The 16,773-nt window shown below is 32.3% G+C and overlaps 1 protein-coding gene across 1 annotated transcript in view; it reads right to left on the reverse strand.

Moving 5' to 3' along the window:
• Positions 1-16,773, reverse strand: part of LRRIQ1 (leucine-rich repeats and IQ motif containing 1) — a 210,788-nt gene that overhangs the window by 84,749 nt on the left and 109,266 nt on the right. The window contains 3 exon segments of the mRNA XM_011988666.1: positions 495-616; positions 1,275-1,364; positions 15,693-15,812. Of these exon segments, the coding sequence (XP_011844056.1) occupies positions 495-616; positions 1,275-1,364; positions 15,693-15,812 (332 nt within the window).

Raw genomic sequence — 16,773 nt, forward strand, 5'->3', positions numbered from 1 at the left:
ACTTTTTAAAACTACAAGCTGTTTATGTTGTCTCAAACTTGGAAACAAAACCTAAGTTAGCAAAAAACATTATCTTGAAAGGCAATAAAAGTCTGCCATTAATTTAAAATGTTTACATTTCAATTACTTGAAGCATATTTTAATCTCTTTGTCAAAAGTAATGCAGCACTGGAATTTTTAGTCTAATTATTATCTGTACCTATAGCAGATTAATTAATTAATTAATACTAATATAGCAGTATTTAAAGATCCACTTGTTTACAATAATTACATTATTTCTCTGACATATACATTTTGTAGTTGCTTTAATGTACCTACTTCATTCATTTTGCTTACACTGAAAAATCTTCATGACCATGATGTTTTTAGTACTAAATGTTCCATTTTCTAAACAAGTACATTCACATCTAGTTTTATAATTGTACTACTTTTGTAAGATACGTAATACTGTTGTTATTCACAGATTGATTCTCTAAAACAGTAGTTCAGCTTACCTGCCACTAAATTGTGTGTGTTCTGAAGAAGACAAATTTTCTTTGTCATTACATAACCATGCTTGAGCTGGATTACTTGGTAAATTAAATGAAGTATCATCCCATTTTAAGTTTCCAGGAATCTTTTCATTAAAAAAAGTAAGTAAGTGTTAAGTAAATTTTAAAATCCTAGCACTTATTTTGTATTACTTTACGTGCATATTACCAAATAGCCTCCTAAGGGAAACTCATTATAAAATTAAAAGTTATAATAAAATGAAATTTATGGAATATATTATACATGTCCTTTGTTGTAGTGGTGGAAACTATGCTTTTTGGGATAGCTCTCATATAGAAAATGATTGATTGTAAAGATCTTAAAAAATCTCAGAAAACTAAAACTTCAAAGATTATCAAATAAATAACAGATATTACAGTCCATTGACCTCTGACTGAAAATCTTCAGCTGTTGCCCTCTTAATGCATATTTTTGTATTTTTAAAGTGCCGTCAACTAGTGATTTTAGTCTACTGCCAAATATGCAGCTGAAGCATATCATTTTTTTTTTCTTTTGCTACTGTGAAATAAAGTGTTGAAAGAAATCCAAAATAAAGAAAAAAAGCAGCAAATGAAAGAAAACCTACATGAAAAATTACATCTGGGGATGAGGAGGAAGTCAGAGGCTTCTAAAAGTAATTATGTTTTTCAAGTCAATAAATTGTATTATTAATCACTGCAACATAGCATAACCTTTAGAAACGAGCAAAGATCGAGGACTCAGAAGTTTCCATGACATGTTACCTTTGGCCAGTGCAGCTGGTTTGAAAGAAGCAGTGTTTGTGAAGGGAAGCGGGTGGAATCTGATGCTAGCCATTCTTCTTCTAAGGCAGCCTGCACAAATAATATAAAAATGTATGTAATTTAGCTTATACAACTTTTACAATGTTTCTTTTAAATTATCTTATAGACTACAAATGTTGACAAAGTATATCAGAATTTTTATTTATAGGAAATTTTCTATGTACTATTGTGAGATGATATTCATCTGTTTAATGAAAACATGCTAAAAATGGGATAAGACTTTTCATCTCTAAGTTTTGGATAAAACGAAAACTTAATATTTGAATGCTCTAAAAAATGAGGTGCAGACTCTTTGGTGTATTTAACTGTTTATAACTATGACCCTGAGACAAATCTAGATGGAACTGAGTAAAGTCATTTTTTTAGCTCTTTACAGTACAGACATCACTATTGAAAATTTATAGTATTTTAATATGTTAGTATCAATTTTTCTATAAACAGTCTATAAACCAGTTTTTTCTTAATTTTTTTTAAAATTTCACAAAGTTTCTGAATAGAGTAAAAAAACATACTTTGTGGCAATGATTAAAACCATACAAGGAACATAGTCCCTGATTTTTATTCTCTAATTCAACTATTCAAATAACAAAAATAAAAATTTAAGCCCATATTTGGAAATCCCTATTTTAAACTCCCTCTCCCTTTACCTTAAAACATTTTTCTTCATTTTATGGAATTTCCAAATTTATTATATCTTTCTACAATGGAACCTGCTAATTATATTAGCGTTGTATAATTTAGGATGTAATTATCTGATTTTTACTTGATTGAATATATATTATGGCTTAGAAGTAATTTCTGTGTTTCTGTATTTTATTTTTGGGAAAAAAACATACTTAGAATACCAATTTTTTTAAAAGGTTCTAAAATAATCAAACATTTTATGATTTAAAACTAGAATAATTTATTCTGAGGGGATGTAAATGCAATTTTTCATTTACACAATTGCAGTGTGTCTTGACTGCCTTTTGAAAGACCATTGGAAAGGCAGGCCTAGAACATACTGACTATAGGAAGGTAGTGCAATGACAGAATTTCACTTAATAAAATTTAGTCTTAGGATACCTACTCAAACTCACACCATTTGAATGTTATGTAAATAGTGTGCCTCTACTCAGTTGCTAGACAGATCAACTGTTACATTTCTACAGTTATATATGGTTTAATATATATTTGGTTGCAGAATTGCTATTTGTTGGTTTTATGAGAGGAATAAATTCAAGAGCTCTTTTGCATAACATGGTTACTATAGTTAATAACAATATAGTGTATTCTTGAAAATCATTAAGAGAATACATTTTAAGCATTCTCACCACAAAACAATGTTAACTATGTGAGGTAATGTACATGTTAATAAGTTCAATTTAGCCTTTCTACGATGTATACATATTTCAAAATGTCATGTTTTACACAATAAACATATACAATTTTTATTTGTCAATTAAAAAATTCAAATTTCAGTATTGGTAAATAAATCAATAACTGTAAAACAAATGCACTATTGGAAAAAGAGACAGAAAGAGGCAGAGAGAGACAAAGCTCTCTCACCACAGCCATGAGTATTCCTCCTTCTCATCCTCACAGAAAGAAAAGGGTTGAAAATGGCAGTCTAGAAACAATGGCTACAGTTCAGGGAGACTCTAAAATAAAAGGAAACATATATGCTTTGGTACTTTTGAAAAATTATAGAAAAAAGATACGGCCATTTATTTCTAATATATTTAAGCCATTTATGTTGATTGTTTGTTAAATCAGGCTAGTAATTCAGTAAACTCCCACTGATTTATACAATCAAAATTCTCTCTTTAGCTCATCATGAATGACAAATAAATCTAATGACTGTTCTGTTAAAATAAGAGGGGGGATGGAAATTTTTATTTGATGTAAAATTGTAAACATGATTCAGAACTTATTTTATTTTCAATGAAAAGGAAAATCCAGTCACAACTCAGGGAAGATCAAGGGCCACAATACGTCAGCTATAATTGAATTAGCATTTTTATTCTGCTGAAAACCGCTAAATTGATGAGAAAATGTGAAGGAGACAATATTACAAAGGCAACGTGCCACCTGATGAGTGGTTATGGAAAAGGACCAGCATTATCAGGCAAGTTGCCTGACTTTTACACTGGTTTTATACAAACAGCCTTTTTAAAATTTTTATTTCCTTAAACACCTGCCAAACCATCTACTTTTTATATTCTCTAGAAATCCAGCTGTTGTCTCTCTTCAGCAGGACAAGATCCCACAAAGCACAGTAAACTTCTTTGCCACATCATAGAGATGTTGATAGAGTGCTCTTCCTTGGAAAGTCTATATAAAGTCTGGAGAAAATTGACATTTTCTAATTAATACCTAAAAGTACAGAAAACTTTGAAAATAGCTTTTTTTGGTTGAATAGAAAGTTTATAGAAACTTTTATAGAATTCCAGAACAATTATTTAACTACTATCTCTTAGAAATTTCTAGAAGCATAAAGAGAAGGTTTTATATAAAATGTTAAAGATGCTTTTGGTAATTATATAATCACAACCAAAAATATGTTACCAAGACAATGAATTTATATGTATTCAAGCTTATTAATATCAAATAGATTTGGCATTACCTAGTATGCTGAGGGAAATAAAAATCTCAAAATGTCAGGAAAAATTGGCTAAGAGTTATAAATATTTTTTATGTATGTTAAATATTTTTAAATGTATGTTAATATGTGGTGCTTACCACTGCAAATTTATACAAATTTCAGTTGTTGCTTAACAAAGCCTTTTATTCACATAGACCAAAGGAACAGAACAGAAACCTCAGAAATAACACCACCCATATACAACCATCTGATCTTCACCAAACCCTACAAAAACAAGCAATGGGAAAAAGATCTCCTGTTCAATAAATAGTGCTGAGAAAACTGGCTAGCCATATGCAGAAAACTGAAACTGGACAACTTCCTTACACCTTATACAAAAACTAACTCAAGCTGGATTAAAGACATAAATGTAAAACCTTGAATCATAAAAACCCTAGAAGAAAACCTAAGCAATACCATTCAGGACATAGGCAGAGGCAAAGACTTCATGATGGAAATGCCAAAAGCAACTGCAGCAAAAGCCAAAATTCACAAATGGGTTCTAATTAAACTAAAGAGCTTCTGCTCAGCAAAAGAAACTATCTTCAGAGTGAACAGGCAACCTACAGAATGGGAGAAAACTTTTGCAAATTTCCCAATTGACAAAAGTCTAATATCTAGAAGTTACTAGGAACTTGAACAAATTTACAAGAAAAAAACAACCCCATCAAAAAAGCGAGCAAAGGACATAGACACTTCTCAAAAGAAGACATTTACATGGCCAAAAAACATAGGAAAAAACGCTCAACATTACTGATCATTAGAGAAATGTAAATCAAAACCAAAATGAGATACTATCTCACACCAGTCAGAATGTCAATTATTAAAATGTCAAGAAACAATAGAGGCTGGTGAGGCTGTGGAGAAATAGGAACACTTTTACACTGTTGGTGGTAATACAATTTACTTCAACCATTCTGGAAGACAGTATGGAGATTCATCAACGATCTAGAACCAGAAATACCATTTGACCCAGCAATCTCATTACTCGGTATATACCCAAAAGAATATAAATCATTCTATTATTAATATACATGCACACATATGTTTACTGCAGCACTATTTACAATAGCAAAGTCATGGAACCAACCCAAATGCCCATTAATAATAGACTAGATAAAGAAAACGTGGTATATATACACCATGGAATACTACACAGCCACAAAAAGGAATTTGATCATGTCCTTTGCAGGGACATGGATGAAGCTGGAAGCCATTATCCTCAGCAAGCTAACACAGGAACAGAAAATGAAACACCGCATGGTCTCACTCATAACTGGGAGTTGAACAATGAGAACGTATGGACACAGGGAGGGGAACAACACACACCAGGGCCTGTTGGCCGATGGGGAGGCAAGGAGAGGGATCTTTGAGGACACGTCAATAGGTGCAGCGAAACACCATGGGACACGTATACCTATGTAACAAATCTGCACATTTATAACATGTATCCCAGAACTAAAATTAAAATAAATAAATACATTAAAAAAAAAAAAACCTTCTGTTCAGATATTCTTTAACTTACAACCGAGGATTTGGAAAGCTTTCTGGCTACTTGAGAATTATTATCAAATGTACTTATTACTTATATATTGAAAATGAAGTTGAACTTGGATAGATATGTAACTGGCAATGGAGGCAGCCTTCACCTGGAGACATCACTTCTGGTTTTGTATTTGCAGCCTTTCTGATACAGTAACCAGGTACACTCCTATGGAAAAGCACTATTGCCATTCTATTTGATTCCTTTAGAAACTAAATGACTGGCACTTAGAGTTCTCATGACTCACTGGCTTGATAATTCCCATTTTGGGTGGGACAACTTGAATTCAATGACTAACAAGGTGAGAAGGTCCCAAAAGGTCTTACTTGTAAAAAGAAAATGATATACTTAAAAATGCAGCCAGTCTGCCCCCAGTAGCATTCAGTTTTTCATGAAAAAAAAAAATATATATATATATAGAGAGAGAGAGAGAGAGAGAGCGCAGCTATCTATCTCAGGGAACACTTATCTCCACTTCACTGCCTGAACCAACATTGCTGTCTCACAGGGACCTCAATTCACCCAAGTTCCCTTAAATTCTTGGGCCTGGTTCAGTGATGGTTTGGCTAAGCAGAAACCAAGCTGATTCTTGGACTGTTGGCAATGGCCTAACAGTTGGTTCTGCCACATGAAAAACTAAAGACACCATGACTTGAACCCTCAAATAAGGAAAACAAATCACAGCTGCCTATAGAACTGTCTGTGTTATTCATACAGATGCCCAAGGAAAGGGCCCATTCCCTAATGAGAATCACTGGAATCAAGTCACTGATTGGGTTTAACTTTATATCTAAGGTAGACCTACTTTTTATATCAGACTTGTGATTCCTGAAAAATTTGCTCATTTGTCTTATAGTGAAGGATGTCTCATCTTTGTAGATTTTCGCCCCTTCCTGTTGGAAAATTGACTACACTACACCTTCAAATATTTGCCACTGTTAATATCTTTTAGGTTATCCATCAGCTGACTTCCGCCATACAAATGTGGCCTTTGAAATTAGTTGCCTAAGTTTTCGGTTTTCTGGACCATTTGATTGTGACAGTTATGACACAAGCCAATCAACAATGAACTGATAATCTATGCCTACCTCTATCACCCCCTTCTATCCACACAACTAGATAAAGCAATTTGATCAGTGAGCATAGCTCTCCCCCCAAAAAATATCATATTCTTGCAGCCACTTCCTAGGTAATGATTAGGAAAAATGCATAGAGGGTAATAGAGATCTATTTGGACAACTCAGGATTCTATCCTGACTATTCCTGGGTATGATGAGTATCTCTTTTCTCTAACAGCGAGTATAGGCCAGAACAATTAAACAACGTACAGCCTGGCCAAAAGAAGAGCAAGAGTATTCAAACTAATCTTAGTTATGGTTTATAAAAAGGCACTTGTTCCTGAACTTTCAAGATGAAAGGTCTAAGTGTCAATAGAGAATGATTAGAAAAATGGTAAAGTTATAGCTATTGAAATATAACACCTTAATTTTGAGGGAGTAGCTGGATAACAAAAAACCAGAATCTTTGAAAGGAATACCTTAAATCCTGGGAAGCATAAAAGAGGGAGATTTTTATCTTTTGAACTGCCCCTACGACCCACTTCAAAAAAACAAAAAACAAAAAACAAACAAACAAACAAAAAAACTTCTGCAGGACTGTCGCAAACTGTTGCAAGCACCTTAAATTTAACTTACTAATGGACCTGCCGTCCCATTCCAGGGGGCTCTGAACACAATTTGATAGTAATTTACCTTAAGTTTACTAAGAATCCATCAAGACAGCAGGACATGGCCCCAGATGTTGCACTTCCCTTGTGAAACAGATGTGGATATTTTCCCCATCCCCATCCTCAGTCATCCCATGGGGTGGACAAATGCCACTTAGAAGGTGTAGTGGTCATAACATAAGTGTTAAGTCAATAGCACTATAGCCCTAGAAAGCATTCAGGTCAGCTTCAACTCGCTGAACAGGGTTATTCTGGATGGCAGAATTGTCCTATAATTCCTTCCTGAGGGACAAGAAGGAGTCCAGCTATAGTTAGATTACAGTCTCAAGGCTATTGGGAAGATCAATTAAAACATTAAGGAGAAAACACCTGGACTATTGATAGTAACCTTAATTGCATGAACCATGAGGCAAATCTAATTGATTTTTGTCCCAGGCCCTGTCAGATTATTCAGGCTGGCCACTGGAATGATATACTTATTAGAAAATTTGTCATGTAAAAACAAGGGATGGATATTTTGGGGACACAATTCTCCATGGATCTCTAACAAGTCTGCGTGACTTTTGACCGATTTTATTACAGACTATTTTTCCAAAGATGTTCATAAAACTAACAGAATCGGAAAGCAGAGACTGTGTTTCCCTTTGGAATAGAGGGCAAAAATTTGTTTGCTGTCTGGTGTAATAAAGATAACTTTGTCTGGAGCATAGGATGGGCAGGGTTGCTAACAGCCTTTTAGAAGATATGGGATATCCTAGGCTCAAGACTACTAGAAAGACATTCTTCAGATTTCCTCCTGTGGAACTTAGGGGAAAAGGAGAATTGGTACATGAAGCTCTTGCTGCCTGCTGTCAGAGGTAATAAGTGTTTTTGTCTCTTGAAGTTTCATTTCTTCTATCAGCATCTTAACTTGTTAGAGTTCGTGTAGGATAAAATCTCAGATCCCTCATAGTTCTTGGCACTTAATAAATTAGGATAAACTATACTTAACACACCTAAAATAAAATTACTGTTGGTTGTAAGTGTTCCTTGGTTAATCACACGTTAAATGAAATCACATTTCAGAGAGGCAACAAATCAACATAAGGAAACATTTTGTGGCCAACTGATCTAGGCTTTTGGAACCTGGCTAATTTATCAAGATAATTTTATATTTACTTCTCTTATAAAAATTATAATTAACTGAAAATATTCTAATATATTTCTGATATTCCCTAAACTTAGAGTTATGGTTTTTTCTGTCTATTTACCTATCCTGGCACTAAGCATGGTGTCTGCCATATTGTAAGCATCGTTGGCATGAAAGAAAAAATAAGTTTGAAAAGATTTTATATAATTACATAAGGATATGTCTTAAAAATCCAGACCTAAAGGCAACTATTGTTTTCAACTAAATCAGTGAAAAAAGGGAAATCCTAGTCAGATAAGTTCTGTATACAGAAAAGTTTGAGCGAAGAAAAAAGAAAAACAATTTGATTACATCATCTGAAGTTTTAAGATGATTTTAAAATAAAGGGATGGCAATTGTAAAGGGGGCAAAGATAGGTCAAAGGAAGACAAAGCAACAGTACTTTCCTTACTGGTACTAGCTTTAATCACTAGCTCTCCTAAACAATAATCTCCGCATTGCAAACAAAATTATCCACTTAAAATATGAACAATATTTAGCTCCCTTACTCGAAACCCAATAATAATATTCTATCACATTTGAAATAAAATCCAAAGTGCTTGACATCATATCCTAGGCCTAATGTGGACTGATCCCTGGCTACTTTTGTATTTCTTCTCTTCTCTCTTTTTCTCCTTTACTAATCAGCCTACCTATTGTAAACTTTCTGTTCCTTTAATACACTGATTTCGTATTTCAAGCCTTACATACTTGCCTTACACTTAGCCCAAAACAGTATACTGTTTTGTTTATATCAAACTTATTCCCTCACTTTATTTTCACATCTCTATTAAAGGGTTATACCTTATACTGGCCTTTCTTGATCACCCAATTAAACACTATGCTCTATACTTTAAACTTTCTTAATATTTACAGTAATTTTCAATATCTTATTTTATACTATATATTTATATATGTACTTATTGTCTGTTACCTCAAATAAAATGTAAATTCTATGAAGTCAGGGATCTTATCTCTTTTCTTCACTGTGGTAAGAACGATGCCTAGAAGATTTAAAATGACTGTTGAGTACTGAAATACTCATTTATAAATATTTCAGTTCTGCAGTTGGAGACCATTATCCTAAGTGAACTAATGCAGGTCCAGAAAACCAAACATGGAGTGTTCTCACTTATAAGTTGGAGCTAAACAATGAGTACACATGGACACAAAGAAGGGAACAACAGACACTGGGGCCTACTTGAGGGTGGAGGACAAGATGAGGTGAGGATCGATAAACTAGTTGTCGGGTACCATACTTACTACCTGGATGATGAGATAATCTGTACTCCAAAACCCATGACACATGATTTACCTATATAAAAAAGCTGTACATGTACCCCTGAAACTAAAGGTAAAATTTTTTTTTAAAGATATCAGTTCTGGCTCAATACAGGGACACGTCTCTTGCTTCTTTAAGCTGACTAAAAAACAAAACATAAACAGCTGATAGAAGGATATCTACAAGTGATCCAGGTAATGCATTAAATTACAAAGGTTTGAAAATACCATACTTATTATGTTCAAGAAAATGGTGGACATAATAGAAAATTTCAACATACAAATGGAATTTATAAAAAAGAATCAATTAGAAATTTTATAACTAAAAAATAGAATAACAAAATAAGAATTCAATAGATAGGCTAAAAACATCACGAGATAAAGTAGGGAGGATGATTAATGAACACAAAGTAGGTCGGTAGGAAGCATCCAACATAAAATATGATCATTCCATGACATTTGTCTGAGCAATGATTCTTAAAATATGAACCCAACAGCACAGAAAGACAACAAAAGCAAAAATAGAAAAATGGGGTTACATCAAATTAAAAAGATCCAGTGCAGCAAAGTAAACAATGAAGAAAATGAAGAGATAACCTACAGAATGGGGAAACATATTTGCAAATCATATATCTGATAAGAGGTTAATATCCAAAATATATAAGGAACTCAAACAACTCAATAACAAATGAACAAATCAAGCAACTGGAAATGAGCAAAGGACCTGAACAGACATTTCTCAAAAGAAGACATACAAATGGCTAATAGGTATATGAAAAAACGCTTAACATCTTTAGCCGTCAGGGAAATGCAGATTAAAACCACAATGAGATATCACCTCACACATGTTAAAATAGCTATATCAAAAAGATGAAAGATAACAAGTGTTGGTAAGGATATGGACAAAAGGAAACCCTCACACACTGTTAGTGGAAAAGTAAATTAGTATAAGCCATTATGAAAAGCATTATGGAGGCTCTTCAAAAAAATTAAAAATAGAACTGTCATACGACCCAGAAATTCCACTACTAGGTATACCAAAGGCAATAAAATCAGTATGTTGAAGAGATATTTGTATCGTCGTTTCCACTGTAGCATATTATACCAATAACCAAAATATGGAATGAACCTCTGTCTGTCATTGGACACATACACAATGGAGAATTATCTGTCCATAAAAAAGATGGGAACTGGTCATTTGCAACAACATGAATGAATGAAGAGGACATTATGTTAAGTGAGATAAGCCAGGCACAGAAAAAGAATACCTCATAGTTTCATGCACACGGGGAATCTAAAAAACTTGATATCATAGAAGTAGAGAGTAGAATGGTGATTACTAGGGTTTAAGGTGGTCAGTAGGGGTGGTGGTGGTGGTTGCAGGAGATCTTGGTCACAGGATACAAAATTTCATATAGATAGGAGGAATAAGTTCAAAAGATCTGTTATGCAACATGACGACTAAAGCTAACAATAGACTGTGTTCTTGAAAAAAGGTAAGAGAGTAAATGAAAGTATTCTCACTATAAAAATAATGTGTTAAGTAATGAATATGGCTAATTAGCTGGATTTACACATTTCACAAGGTATATATACTTCAAAACATCAAATAACAAATATTTGAAATAAATTTGGACAAGAGATTTCCAAAACTGATGAAAGATTCAAAAAGTTATATGATCTCACCAATTCCAAGCAGGGCAAATAAAGAAAATCATACCCAGCTTGAAAAACAAAAATAGAAAATCAACCTCAAAAGTTACCTGGGGGATGGGATAGGAAGCCAATATCTTCAGAGAAGAAAAATTAAGACTTAATACTGACTTTTCAACAGGAACTATGGAAGCCACAAATGCTAACAAAATGGCATATTTAAAAATTGAAAGCCTAGCTAGAATTCTATTCTTAGAGAAGATAAATATTTAGATAAATATTCCAAAATATTTTAAAAAGAAATAAATTTTCAAGCAATCAAAAACTGACCTCTACTAAAGAGTGTCTTTCAGGCAAAAGAAAATGATCCTAGATGGAAACATGTTAATGCAGGAAAGAATGAAGCGCATGAAAAAATAAAACCCAATTAATTAACTAGTGAGTAAAGGGAAAAAATAGAAAAACAAAAATATTGGATAAATGCAAAAGAGGGTAATAAAAAGGAAAAAATCAACATAGAACAAATAGAACACAAATGAAAATTGTATAAACCAAATTATATTCTAAATTAAAATAAATTAAAAGTCTAAATAATAAAAATAATGCCAGAATAAAATATAAAAATAAGCAAAACCTAACTATATGCAGTTATAAGATACATTTTAAATATAAAATCACAGTAAAGTTCAATGAGAATGGTTAGAAAGATATACACTATGAAAACAGTAGCCACAAAAAAAAGCTGCAGTAGGTATAAAATATCAAAGGAAATGGCCCTTAAGCAATTAGTTAAAGAGGGAAACTATTGTTCAAGAGGAAAATATTATTATAAGAGGGTCAATGATACAATGATTTAACTAGCCTCAAAATGTATATGCCCCAAAAACTCAGTCCCAAAGTATGAGGTCAAATTTGGCAGAAATAAAAGCCAATTTAGAGAAATCCACCAGCACAGTAAGAGATTTTAGCACTCTTCTCTCAATACCTCATAGACTGCCACTCCTGCAAATCACTTAGGATACAGAAGATTTAAAAAAAAAAAAAAAAGTTAAAGTAATTGAGATTTTTAATAACAATATACTTACCTACAGAATACATACTTTTATGTTCACATGGAACATTTTCAAAAATATAGTATATGCTGAGACAAAATTTTAAACAACAAAGAACATCAATCCTATATCGAACTCTCCTAGAAAACAGAAACAGAAGAAACACTTCCCAGGGAAATGTATAAGGCCAACATAATATGATACTAAAACCCAAAGAGGGAGCTGTATAAGAAACAAAATTTATACAGTTAATTTCTTTTTGAATAACATGAGAAAATGCTAAACAAAATAATAGCAAATATAAGCTAGTAATAGGTAGAAAAAGATGATGCATTATAGCTAAGTCAGTTTAGACTAAGATTACAAGGTTTAATGTTTGAAAGTCAATGTGAGATGCATTAAAAAGTATTTGATAAAATCCAAATTGCATATAAAGTCACCATCATCATCATTAGCAACAGCAGCAGCAGCATCTTAATCTCTAAGATTCTAAGGAAGTAACTTCCTTAAACCATACAGAGTTTCTCTAAGAAACCTCTAGGAAGCATCTTACTTAGTGGTGAAATATTGAAAGCTTTCACCCTGAGACAAGGAACTAGAAAAAGACGTTTGCTAATAACACCACTATTTAACATTGTAATGGAAGTAGTAACCAGGATAATAAGACAAGAAAAATAAATAACAGGTATAAGAATTAGAAAAAAAGAGAAAACTGTCATTCTCAAGTGATATGATTGTGTATATAGTATATTCAAAATATTTGACAGATAATCTATTAAAATTAATAAGTGATTTCAGCAAAGTGGTTGAATATGAGGTCAATATACAAAAATAAATTGTATTTCTATATATGCTTAGAAACAAATCCAACTGAAAATGTACAAGACCACTATGAACAAAATCTTCATGGTGTCTTGCTATTGTAGATACTCCAAAATGCTTTGAGTATTTTATTTTAGTCAGTATTAACACATTAGAAAGAACAGAAACTGACCTCTAATTAATACAAGTCATTATGAAATAGTATTTTCCATATTGAGGACTGTTATGGAAAACTGAAGTGAGGAAAGCAGGCTTCAATTTACTCAATGTCTTCAAAAACAAGGTAAATTAAATTCAGTTTTAAAAACATTGGAGATAAATTTAGAATAGAAAGTAAACCAGAAAGATTTCATATAAGTGTATTTTAAAAGCATTTACATTGTTGTCATGACACCTAGGTTTTATTATTATTATTATTATTATTATTACATAGAAGTAAAAACACAGTTTTTCCTGAGAATAAATAGCTGACCTTATAAGGAATGTGAAGAAAGAATCAGTTCAATTTATTTGAGCATTTAAGATTTGAGAGATGAAGAGTGCAGAATAATGGTAGATTTTACAATTATACTATCCAAATATCAACTAAAAATATTATCGCTGACATTTCTAGAAACGTGCTAATCAGCACCATGTTCCAAAAAAGCAGTTTCCTAACCTAATAGAATAATGCTGAATTTTTAAGGGCTTCTTTAAGGTATGATTATGCCTATGAAAACAATTCAGATGTGAGCAATAGTGCTCTGTCTCTACAACAGCTTCATCTTCATAATCTTACTGATAACATTTTCATGAATTCATAATACAGTATTGCAATGAAATTTGGAGACTTTCAGTAAATCATGTTTGACAGAAAAAGATTGAGAAAACATATCAAATAGATTTCAAGTCTCCTAACTGAATTTTGAAAAATACCGTACAATTGAATATCAAAATTCTCACTGATGTGTCACATATGCACACATGCAAACATAAGACTATATTTACCTCTTGCAGTTAAGGCATGTGGTGATACCACTCCCATTTCATTTTCCTATTAACACATTAAAGTTGCCAGAAATAAATTAGACCAGTTATTGTGAGACGGCATCTGGTAAGAGAATCTTGAAGTTCATTAAGATACAATAAATGTATTCTTACACATATTTTTGAATGATTTAATAACAGAATGTCTACAGTTGATGCCCTTTTTGTTACATAGCATGGGCCTGCTGAAGAGATCCTTCCTGTTCTGGGCCCTTTTTAAACCTGGAGCAGTATTCCCAAGCATGATCTACGCAGCCTCTAGAACCTAAAGAGGTTTACCAACTTGTTCTTCTTAGTGGTGGAAACTACATGAAGCAACAATCCACCCTTTACTTTGGAGGTAATGCCAACATGTCCCAGTTTATTACACTCATAGAAATTCCACTGCTGTGATGAGCCACTGAATCTTCATAGGGTTTCTCTCTCACCATCACATCCTTGTTCATTTATCATAAGCCTTGGCTAAGCACTGCAAAAAATTAACTAGAACTCCATTCACATATCTGCTACATAAGACTACCATGATTACAATGATCAGAGTATAAACTTCATGGTCAGGTTTTAAAAAGATAAGGAGAACTTTGGAAAAATGATGGTCATATAGGTAGATGAAGGAAAATAAAGAGAAACGTGTATGTTTCATGTTTGTTTAACATAGGCTTTTTTCTAGCATAAAAGATAAGTGTTTTTAATTATTTAATTAAAACATTTTTTAAAAATCTGTTTTATATCATATGACCTTTACAGTTATATTAATTTATATCCCATCCTCCTACAAAAATCTTTTAAGGCAGGGCATTTATAACTGGGTAGCTAAGCCAAATGCAGTTTAGGATAATTTTATGCCCTGAGAAACTTCCTGCAATAATACATCAAGAAGAACACAGTATCACCTCTGTTGTACTCTCACCAATAATACATAACCTGAATACAATGAGAAGAAACTATATAACAAGTACAAATTCAGAGATACTCTACAAAACAATTTTTCAGAAGTCTTTAAAAGTATTAAGTTTGTAAAATACAGAGAAAAGATGAGGAACTGTTCCAGTTAAAGGAGACTAAGGAAAAATGACAACTAAATGCAACTTATGATTCTGGATTAGATCTCAGACTAAATATAGGCCATTACTAAGACAACTCACAAATCTGATAAAGTTGATCAGATCATAGTAGTCCATCAGTGTTAATCCCCTAATTTTGATAACTGGAGAATATGGTTGAAGGGCACAAAGACACTCTTGTAAAATATTTTACTGCTACCTTTGCACACTATACAAGTTTGTAGGATAAAAGAAGATGTTAGGAAAAGTTTCTCAATGTTAAGACACTTTCTCAGGTGTTATTTAAAAAAGATCTGTAACAATATTAATAGGATAAACACGTTAGAAATTGGTTTAGCTTCAAAATAGTACACTAAACATATTTTAAGACCAGTATTTATATACTGTAGTTCACACTTACTTCATCAAATGTAAAATCCTCTAAATCTATTTCTCTGTATTCTTCATCAGATTCTTCATTCTTAATAGCCTCTAGAGCTGCTGTCAGTTTCTTTCGCAAAATAAAGCCCTTCCAAACTGCCTAAACAAAAATGTAAAGTATGTTATACAAGGTTATAGATCAAACCCTAAACCAGATTATCTGTGTTATCCCATTAGGAAGATAAAACATCTTGGACCTAAGTTTAATGACATAATAATCTCTTTTCTGAACTTTATGTGACACTTAAAACCGAAAGATAAATTAAATGACGACATGTGTCTAAAGTTCTGAATCTCAGGAGACTTTCCTTGTAGTAAGCAAAAAAGATTCTTTAAAACTCTCTCAACTGCACATGTAGGTCAACCAATCAATTATCTTACAATTCCTCCAGGACCCATTCTAAACTAAGAAGAAAAAGATACAAAGGAAAACCCATTTTGCTAATGTTCAAATGATTATGTATAAAATAAATTAAAACACAATTAGGAAAACATCAACATATATAAATGGATTCATATTACACAGGGAGTATTATGGCCTATAACAATGAACTAATTTCATTTTTAAATACATTAAGCATAAAATAACAAAATTTAAAACACTCAGATTCCTCAATAATCCTGGAGTAGGATGACCTTTCCTAACTGTAACTCCAAGTACAATGTAGCTTATAAAAATGAATATCTTTATATTTATAAATATAAATAATATCTTTATGCTCCTGGAGAATGAGTTTCAGTATATATTGTGTGGAAACCAAGGGAGAAATAAGTGTTTTTCATGTTACTGTTTATCTACAAAAAACTGTATATAAACATATATGTTACATAAACATATATATTGCAGTCTATATAAACACAGAAAACGTTCAAATTATAAAATTAATGTTAAAAATGGTTACCTATAAAGGCATAAAATGGGGTAGAATGTGTAGCAATAGAAGCCAGACTTCTCTAAATACATCTTGCTTGGATTAGACTTTCAAATTATGCACATGCTTAAGAAAATTGTGAAACAAATTAAGTAAATAAGAAAATTGTGAAACAAATTAAGTAAATAT

This window comes from Mandrillus leucophaeus, unplaced genomic scaffold (assembly GCF_000951045.1).
Source record: "Mandrillus leucophaeus isolate KB7577 unplaced genomic scaffold, Mleu.le_1.0 Scaffold334, whole genome shotgun sequence".
In the NCBI taxonomy this organism is placed as follows: Eukaryota; Metazoa; Chordata; class Mammalia; order Primates; family Cercopithecidae; genus Mandrillus; species Mandrillus leucophaeus.